The following is an 8,887-nucleotide window of genomic DNA, read 5'->3' on the forward strand; positions in this document are numbered from 1 at the left end:
GGTTCTGGGCTTTAACGCGCGCCAGCGGAAAGCGTTCCTCAACGCCATCATGCGGTACGGGATGCCGCCGCAGGACGCCTTCACCACGCAGTGGCTCGTCAGGGACCTGCGGGGCAAGTCAGAGAAGGAGTTCAAGTGAGAACCGGCCCTGGACCCCCGCCCCCCCATCTGTCCCCCCTCTGATCTGTCCCTCCTCCACCCCGGGATTTGTCCCCCCTCTGATCTGTCCCTCCTCCACCCCGGGATCTGTCCCTCCTCCACCCCGGGATCTGTTCCTCCTCCACCCCGGGATCTGTCCTCCACCCCGGGATCTGCCCCTCCTCCACCCCGGGATCTATCCCCCCTCTGATCTGTTCCTCCTCCACCCCGGGATTTGCCCCTCCTCCACCCCAGGATCTGTCCTCCACCCCGGGATCTGTCCCCCCCACTGCACCATCTGTTCCCCGTCCCCCTCACCCCCCGCGGGCCCATCCCAAGGTGTGCTCACTGCGGAGGATGGCGGGCGGAGCTGTGGCCTCTAGAGGTGGGTTTCTGGCTTTCCTGCCACTCTGAGACCACACGTAGGTTGTGGGCGCAGCCTTCTAGAACAAAGCTGGGACCAGGCAGGAGAGGCTGTAGCGTTATGGATGCTCTTTCCCTTCCTTGGTCCTCCTCCCTTCTCTTTCCTCCTTCTTCCTCTCCCCTCCTCCTCTTTCCTCCTCTCTCCCTCTTTCCTTCTTTCTCCCTTGTTTTCTTTCTCTGTGCCCAAACCAGGACTAGGTCTTGAACTCAGGGCCTGGGTGTGCTGTTCCTTATTTTTTCTGCTCAAGGCTGGCATTCTACTGTTTGAGCCACAGGGCCACTTCAGGTTCATTGGAGATAAGAGTCTCATATACTTTTCCTGCCCAGATTGGCTTGAAAGTGATCCTCAGCCCTCAGCCTCCTGAGTAGCTGGGATGACAGGTGTGAGGCACCAGTGCCTGGCTCACTTCTTAGTTTTTATTGGTGTCTAACTGGAGCTGAGTCTCTGATTTTTCTGCCCTAACTTCCTTTAACCCTCAATCCTCAGAGCTCAGCCTCCTGAGTGGCTAGGATTGTAGGTGTGCGCCACCATGCCCGGCTGGCATGGACTCTCTTACCTGTTGCTGCTTCTCTCTACCACAGGGCCTATGTCTCCCTTTTCATGCGGCATTTGTGTGAGCCAGGGGCTGATGGGGCCGAGACCTTTGCTGATGGAGTCCCCCGAGAAGGGCTTTCTCGCCAGCATGTCCTCACCAGGATCGGTGTCATGTCCTTGATTCGCAAGAAGGTGAGCCCCGAGCTGCTCCATTGGTTTTGGTCAGTCGTGGGGCGTGAACTCTGGGCCTGCACATTGTCCCTGAGCATTTCTCCTCAAGGCGAGCACTCTACCACTTGAGCCACAGCCCCAAAGCGGTTTTCTGGTGGTTCATTGGAGATCAGAGTCTCACAGGGACTTTTCTGCCCAGGCTGGCTTTGAACCGAGATCCTAGATCTCAATCTCCTGAGTAGCTGGGATGACGGGCGGGAGCGATCAGTACCAGGCTCTTCTCCGTATTTTATTGTTTTTGAGTGTGTGTGTCTAATTCTTGGGGCGGGGGTTCCCCTCAAGAAAGGAGACTAGTACAAGCATTCATTAAGTCCTCAACTTGGCGATTGCTCTCAACAGGTTCAGGAGTTTGAACATGTGAACGGACGCTGGAGCATGCCTGAACTGGCCGAAATAGAGGAAAACAAGAAAATGTCCCAGCCTGGATCACCTTCTCCAAAGACCCCAACACCCTCCACTCCCGGGGACACCCAGCCCAACACTCCTGCCCCTGCGCCCCCTGCTGGTAAGCCTGCCGGCCCTGGCTTGCTGCCCAGCCCGTCCTGGCCACGCCCGCTGCTGCCCCGTGCTCAGCTCCTGCGGCGCACGCGCAGTCTGGCAGGACGCACAGTGTACCCCCCCTCAGTTTAGGAGGGCAGCCCGAAGAATGGGTCTGGCTCTTAAAGGCACGAGGGGACAGTTTCACAGGGGCTGTGGTTGTCCCCCCCATCCCCATTGACCCCAGCCATCCTTCCTCATTGCTGGTCTCGCGTGATTTCCACAGAGGATGGGATCAAAATAGAGGAAAACAGCCTCAAAGAAGAGGAGAGCGCCGAAGGAGAGAAGGAGGTGAAGGCCGCGGCAGCCCCAGAGCCAGCTACGGAGGTGAGGCATGGACCCCAAGCCCCCACCCAAGCCCCCTCTGCCCTGCCCCTGCGCCTTATCTTCTGCTTTTCATTGCTGTGAAGTGTGTCCCGCCGCCGACCCCAGCCTCAGAGGAGGAAAAGGCTCTGGCTGAGCCTCCTGGCGGCGAGGAGAAAGTGGAAAAGGCAGACGTGAAGGAGAGGACAGAGGAGTCCATGGACACAGAGGCCAAAGGTAGGGTCCCCACCCTGGCAAGCACCCCAGCTCCTGGGGGGAGCTTTGCTAGTCTCCAGCTACCAGGATTTTAACTAGGCCCCGTGCCCCGCAGCTTGGTGACTCCCATAGTTACTTCAAGTTGGGGGGTGGAGGGGGGCACAGGGCCTCCCCTCCTGGGGCTAGAACAATTGGAGATAAGTGTCTTGGGCTTTCCTGTCTGGCTGCCTTTGAACCCGATCGACAGATCTCAGCCTCCCGAGTAGGTGGGATTGCAGGCGTGAGCACCGGCGCCCGGCCTCCTTTGCAAACATTCTCAGTGCTTTCTGCTCTGCAGGTGCGGCTGACGTGGAGAAGGTGGAGGAGAAGCCGCCCATAGATCTCACCCCGGTTGTGGTGGAGGATAAAGGTGGGTGTTGGGAGAGGTGGGGCTTGGCTTGGGGGGGGCAGGAGGGGGGGAGAGGGGGCTGAGGGGGGGGGGGAGGGGGCTGAGGATTGGGGGGGGGAGGCAGGCCCATTCACTTTTGCCCCGTTGTAGACGAGAAGAAGGAGGAGGAGGAGAAGAAGGAGGTGATGCTGCAGAACGGGGAGACCCCCAAGGACCTGAGCGACGAGAAGCAGAAGAAAAACATTAAGCAGCGCTTCATGTTCAACATCGCGGATGGCGGCTTCACGGGTGAGGCCACGCGTGCGCGCTGGGGCTGGCCTGGGTGGTCTGGGTGGGCCGCGCCTGCGCGTTGGGGCTGGCCTGGGTGGTCTGGGTGGGCCGCGCCTGCGCGTTGGGGCTGGCCTGGGTGGTGCCGGTGGTGCCGGTGAGGCCGCGCGTGCGCACAGGGCTGGCCAGCGGGGTGCGGGCTCGAGGCCTCGCCCGCTGACCTCCCTTGGCGGGTGCGGGCCGAGGGTGCGCGCGGGGTCCGCGTCTCACGGGCTGTGCCCCGCAGAGCTGCACTCGCTGTGGCAGAACGAGGAGCGGGCGGCCACGGTCACCAAGAAGACCTACGAGATCTGGCACCGGCGCCACGACTACTGGCTGCTGGCCGGCATCATCAAGTATCCTTGCGCGCGGGCGGCTCCCGGGGTGCGGGGGTGCGGGGTGCCGGGGCTCCCGGGGCTCCCCGGGTGTCGGGCCGGTTGTGCTCCTGAGCGCGCGCCCGCAGCCACGGCTACGCGCGGTGGCAGGACATCCAGAACGACCCGCGCTACGCCATCCTCAACGAGCCCTTCAAGGGCGAGATGAACCGCGGCAACTTCCTCGAGATCAAGAACAAGTTCCTGGCGCGGAGGTTCAAGGTGAGCGGCGGGACTGACGCGGCCCACGCGGGGGTGGGGGTGGACGAGATTCCAGAAGCTTCTGCCAGGGAGTGAGTCGGCTGGCTCCGTCCTCGTTTGATTTTTCTGTGACTTAGTTTCCAAGTTAGCAGAAGTGAGGGAGAGTGAGGCAGCTGCGCGTGCGCGGTGCGGAGGACGAGTGAGGCAGGCAGCTGCGCGTGCGCAGTGTGGAGGACGAGTGAGGCAGGCAGTGCGTGTGCGCGGTGCGGAGGACGAGTGAGGCAGGCAGCTGCGCGTGCGCAGTGTGGAGGACGCGTGAGGCAGGCAGTGCGCGTGCGCCTCGCGGAGATCAAGGGAGGCAGCTGCGCGTGCGTGATGTGGAGGGCGAGTGAGGCTGGAAGCTGCGCGTGTGCGGTGTAGAGTGCGATTGAGGCAGTCAGCTGCGCGTGCGCGGTGTGGAGGACCAGCGGCGCAGCTGCGCGTGCGCGGTGCTGACGGGCGGGTGCGAGTTCGTCCATGAGCTGGAGCGTCGGCGAAGGGGCTTCCTGAGGAGGTGGCTGGGGGGGATGGGGGCCCTTTTCTGGGTCACCGCGCTCGCGTGGATAAAGGGGAGGGCGTGCGCCCCGCGGGGAGGGGGGCACCGAGGCACCCCCGGGCTGGACCTGAGCCTCACCTCCAAAGCCAGCCTGGGCTGGACAGCACCTCCGCCTCCCGAGCAGCGGGGATCACAGGCGGGATCCACCACGCCGCTGGGAGACTCAAGTCTCTAATTACAGAAGGCTTAAGTGGTAGAGCGCCAGCCTTGATCGATAGAGCTAAGGGACAGCACGCGGCCCTGAGTTCCAGTACCACCCAGTACTGGCACAACAGCAAACCCACCTGTGGCTTTTTGGCCATATAGAAACTACCCCTGGGGCAGATCTGGCCTCTGGGCCCTGGTGTGCCCGCTCTTCCACTCGGGGTGATGGGCAGACTCCAGAGACAGCTGCCGCTCTGGCCCCGAGTCATGGAGAAAGTTGGGGGCGTCTCTCGGGACATGAACAGCTTTAGTAGAAAAGAAGGAAGTAGCCGGGCACTGTGGCTCCTGCCTGTCATCCCAGCTGCTCAGGAGGCTGAGATCTGAGGATCATGGTTCAAAGCCAGCCTGGGAAAGAAAATCCATGAGACTCTTATCTCCAATAAACCATTCAGAAAACTGGAAGTGGCGCTGTGGCTCAAGTGGTAGAGCACCCACCTTGAGCTAAAGAGCTGAGGGACAGCGCCCAGGCCCTGAGTTCAAGCCCCATGACTGACCCCCACCCCAAAAAGGGAAGCATATCCACACTGCCTGACCTCCACCGCACCCCAGGACTGAGACTATCTGCGCCTAGGATGTTCATTCCGTAAACATAATCCACACAGTGCTGGCTGACAAAACAAAACAGTGGAAGGCCTAGGAAGGTGGCTCAGTGGTAGAGCGCTTGCCTGGCATGCATGAAGTCCTGGGTTCGATTTCTTAATACCACATACACAGAAAAAGCAGGCCGTGGCGCTGTGCCTCAAGTGGTAGAGCGCTATAGCCTTGCGCACAAAAGCTTGGGGACAGCACTTAGACCTAAAGTTCAAGCCCCAGTACTGGTCAGAAAAACAGAACCAACCAAAACCCAGCCAGGTGGCCTATGGTGGGGCATGCCTGTAATCCCTGCACTCAGGAGGCTGGGACAGTATAGCAAGTCGAGAGCAGCGTGGGTAGCTTCAACCTGACGCCAGGACAAACTGCAGCCGTGAGCCGAGGTGGAAGGTGGGAAAGGCTGAGTCCAGGGCAGAAAGAGGATGTTGGATCGGATGGATTGGCAGCGGGTGCAGCCCCAGCCCAGGCTTTCTCCTGTCAGTTGCTGGCCCAAAATGGATGTGGGTGCGCCTGTGGGTGCGGGCTACGGGTGTAGCTGAGCAGCAGGTTTTGTGCCCTGAACACCTGTGGCCCTGAGTTCAATACCCACCCTGCAAAGGAAACAAGGAGGGGAGGAAATTCTCAGCGTGTACGTGACTAGTGTTTATTGCACTGTTTTTTGTGTTTTGCCTTTTCCCTCTGCATGTTGTTATAGACAGCTGTGTGCACTGCGTGCACATGCGCGCGTGCGCACACACACACACGTGTGATCAGAGACGGGCGTCATCTCGCTCTCTTGTGTCCGTCAGCTCCTGGAGCAGGCCCTGGTGATCGAGGAGCAGCTGCGCAGGGCGGCCTATCTGAACATGTCCGAGGATCCCTCGCACCCGTCCATGGCCCTCAACACCCGCTTCGCCGAGGTGGAGTGCCTGGCCGAGAGCCACCAGCACCTGTCCAAGGAGTCCATGGCGGGAAACAAGCCTGCCAACGCAGTCCTGCACAAAGGTAGCCCGTGGCCGCCCGCTCCGCCCTCTCTTCCTCCTCGTGTCTAGACACTTGTGCTAGTCCTGAGCCTTGAACTCGGGACCTGGACACTACTGTCCTTGAGCTTTTTTTTTTTTTTTTTTTTTGGCTGATGGCTGGTTCTCTGCCACTTTGAACCACAACTCCACTTCTGGCATTTGGCCGGCTCATTAGAGATAAAGAGTGTCATGGACTTCCCTCCCTCCCCAGGCTGGCCTCAAACCCGGATCCTCAGATCTCAGCCTCCTGAGTAGCTTCAGGTGGCAGGCGGGAGCTACAGCGCCCTGCTAGCTTCTGTGCACTTGGGAGCCGGCCTGGGAGCTCGGGCTGTGCTGACGAGGCTCTCTGCCTCTCTTTGACTCTTAATGTATTCAGGTTCTTGACACGGAATGCAAACTAGCCTAATAAGAGTGTCACCCCGGATTTAGAGGTAACATCAGGTGTTTAAGAGCCCTTCAAATTTTAGACCCCTATCAACCTTTTCTTTCTAATTAAAGCAGAACATGAGGAGGAGGAGGTGGGGGTGAAATAAGGCCAAGAAGGCTGCTAGAAAAGAAGTGGGAGGTAAGTGCAGGCAATCGTAGAGCACTAAGGAATGGGAACAGGAGCTCCGGGAGGATCACAAGCCCAACACTCCATTTCTGACCCCCCAAGAATAAAAAGGGGAAATAAGAGGCTACAGCAAAGAATAGTGAAGGCCAGGTGACGACAGCGCAGAGAACGGCTGGGTGTGGCAGCCCACTCCTGTAGTCCCAGCAACTCCGCTGTCAGGCCAGCTAGAGGGAGATGAGCAAGTCTGAGACCACCCCAAGCAAAAGTGAGGGAGCCAGTGTGCATGGCCCAAGGCTTAGCCCCCTCCTGCCGGGCATGCGCAGGCGCTGGGTCCTGAACCCAGGAGTTCGAGACCAGCCTGGGCCATCTCAGGAGACTTCGTGTGACCATTTGGAAGTGGAATCGGAGGAGCGGGGACGCAGCGGCTGTGGGGCGCCTGGGCCTCACGGGCAGAAGCCTTGCAGTGAGGGCGGCCCGGCTCACCGCCTCGGTTTCCCCGTGCAGTTCTGAAGCAGCTGGAAGAGCTCCTGAGCGACATGAAGGCCGACGTGACGCGGCTCCCCGCCACCATCGCGCGCATCCCCCCGGTGGCCGTGAGGCTACAGATGTCGGAGCGGAACATCCTGAGTCGCCTGGCGAACCGGGCCCCAGAGCCTCCCCCGCAGCAGGTGGGTGTACCCCGATTTCACCCCCAGCCCCCCTCCTGGAACTGGGGGGGGGCTGCTCCCTGTCCCTGTCCGGTGGCATCTGGGATTGTGACTGGTCGGCCATCTTCCCCCCTGCCCCATAGGTGGCTCAGCAGCAGTGAAGAGCGGATGTGACCATCAGTCATCTCCTCGTGTCCCCGCTTCTCCCCTGGGGGCTTCCTCCTGCCCCCCGGACCCCGGTCCCAAAGGAACGGCAGCGCCTGGCACCGCGGGGAGGGGCGGAGCCGCCGGGCGGCCCTTCCTGCTGCAGAGACTGGCAGCGCTCGGTGGCCTATCAGCAGGGAGCTGGCAGCAGTGGGCGGGCCTTGTGGGCCCTGGGCTCCGCCCCTCCACCACTGTTACACACAGACTCTGTGGGTTCCTGCCAGGCTTGAAGAAAAACCATCTGAATCTCCTCTGTTTTTTATTTTGGTTTTATTTTGTGCTTTCTCTCTCTTTTTTTTGGATATTCAGAGTGGGCGGAACCCTGGGAGACACAGCTACCTCTCTGTTGGCATCATTTTTTTTCATACTAGGAACCCAGCAGTTCCAGCCACTTGACTGAGAGACAAAACGGAACTTAAAAGGCGAAAACCAGGAAAGAAGAAAATTGGGGGGGGGAAAAAAAAGAGAAAAAGAACCAAAAAGCATTAAAAAAAAAAAGCAAACAGCAAATTTCTTGATGAAAATGAAAAAAATAAAGGTTTCCTTGTATTTTAACGCTCGGATTCCGTGTGGGGGTAGCAGGGGGATGGGTGCAGACGCCCCAGAAAGAGAAGCAGCCCCAGGGCCCCCTGCAAGCCGGCCCCCTCTGCTCCCAGCCTGGGATTCCAGGTTGCTAGTACAGCATCCATCTGAGACTCGGGGAGAGTTGCGGGGTTGGTTTGTTGCTGGGCCTGGGTCTTGAATTCAAGGCCTGCTCACTGGCATTGAGGCTGGTGCTCTACCACTTGAGCTACGCTCCACTTTGGCTTTTTCTGTGATTGAGTCTTGTGGGCTCTGCCTGCTCAGGCTGGCTATGAATCCCTGATCCTCAGATCTCAGCTTCCTGTGTAGCTGGGGTGACAGGCGGGAGCCACGGGCGCCAGCCTGCAAGTTATTTTTAACTTCTGGCCCCAGATTTCAGGACTCTGCCTCAGGCTTTGGCTTGGCTTTTTCACTTAAGGCTGGTGTGCTACCACTTGAGCCACAGCTCCACTTCCTGCCTTTTGCTGGAGATGTGCCTCTCATGGACTTTTGTGCCCAGGCTGGCTTCCAACCTCGATCCTCAGGGCCCAGCCTCCTGCGTGGCCTGGATGACAGGCGAGACACAAAGATGGCAGGAAAAGTTCCTGGGACGTTTGTTTTTGGTAGTCTTTTTTTGCCGGTGAAGGGAGGCCTTGAGGCAAGGTCGGGGACCCCAGGGTGGGCAGGGGGTAAAGGGGTTCAGGAGGGGCCGCCTTCCAGACAGGACATTCTGACCCTGGTACAAAAAAAACCAGCCTCGGGAGGGCGGGGCCACAGCGGAGAGGGGCGGGGCCCCGCGAGGGCGGGGCTGGTACAGGGAGGGGAGGGGCCTCCTGGTGGGCGGGGCCAGCAAGGGGGAGGGCGCGCGGGGCCGCCGGG

At 59.9% G+C, this 8,887-nt stretch overlaps 2 protein-coding genes across 3 annotated transcripts in view; both read left to right on the forward strand.

Annotated features, from left to right (window-relative positions):
- Nucleotides 1-7,698, forward strand: part of Chd4 (chromodomain helicase DNA binding protein 4) — a 26,167-nt gene extending 18,469 nt beyond the window's left edge. For both annotated transcript variants that reach the window (XM_013023625.1, XM_013023626.1), the window contains exons 28-39: nt 1-135; nt 1,144-1,288; nt 1,667-1,832; nt 2,091-2,191; nt 2,275-2,404; nt 2,721-2,792; nt 2,922-3,059; nt 3,325-3,433; nt 3,541-3,673; nt 5,831-6,026; nt 7,101-7,264; nt 7,387-7,698. In XM_013023625.1, coding sequence (XP_012879079.1) covers nt 1-135; nt 1,144-1,288; nt 1,667-1,832; nt 2,091-2,191; nt 2,275-2,404; nt 2,721-2,792; nt 2,922-3,059; nt 3,325-3,433; nt 3,541-3,673; nt 5,831-6,026; nt 7,101-7,264; nt 7,387-7,404 — 1,507 coding nt within the window. In that variant the 3' untranslated portion in view covers nt 7,405-7,698. The remainder of the gene's footprint in view (nt 136-1,143; nt 1,289-1,666; nt 1,833-2,090; nt 2,192-2,274; nt 2,405-2,720; nt 2,793-2,921; nt 3,060-3,324; nt 3,434-3,540; nt 3,674-5,830; nt 6,027-7,100; nt 7,265-7,386) is intronic.
- Nucleotides 7,699-8,033: 335 nt separating this feature from the next.
- LOC105991030 (probable 28S rRNA (cytosine-C(5))-methyltransferase) overlaps nt 8,034-8,887 on the forward strand; it is a 27,347-nt gene continuing 26,493 nt past the window's right edge. Inside the window, exon 1 of the mRNA XM_013023589.1 lies at nt 8,034-8,037. Within this exon, the coding sequence (XP_012879043.1) occupies nt 8,034-8,037 (4 nt within the window). The remainder of the gene's footprint in view (nt 8,038-8,887) is intronic.

Source organism: Dipodomys ordii, unplaced genomic scaffold, assembly GCF_000151885.1.
Source record: "Dipodomys ordii isolate 6190 unplaced genomic scaffold, Dord_2.0 Scaffold69, whole genome shotgun sequence".
NCBI classification, from domain to species: Eukaryota; Metazoa; Chordata; class Mammalia; order Rodentia; family Heteromyidae; genus Dipodomys; species Dipodomys ordii.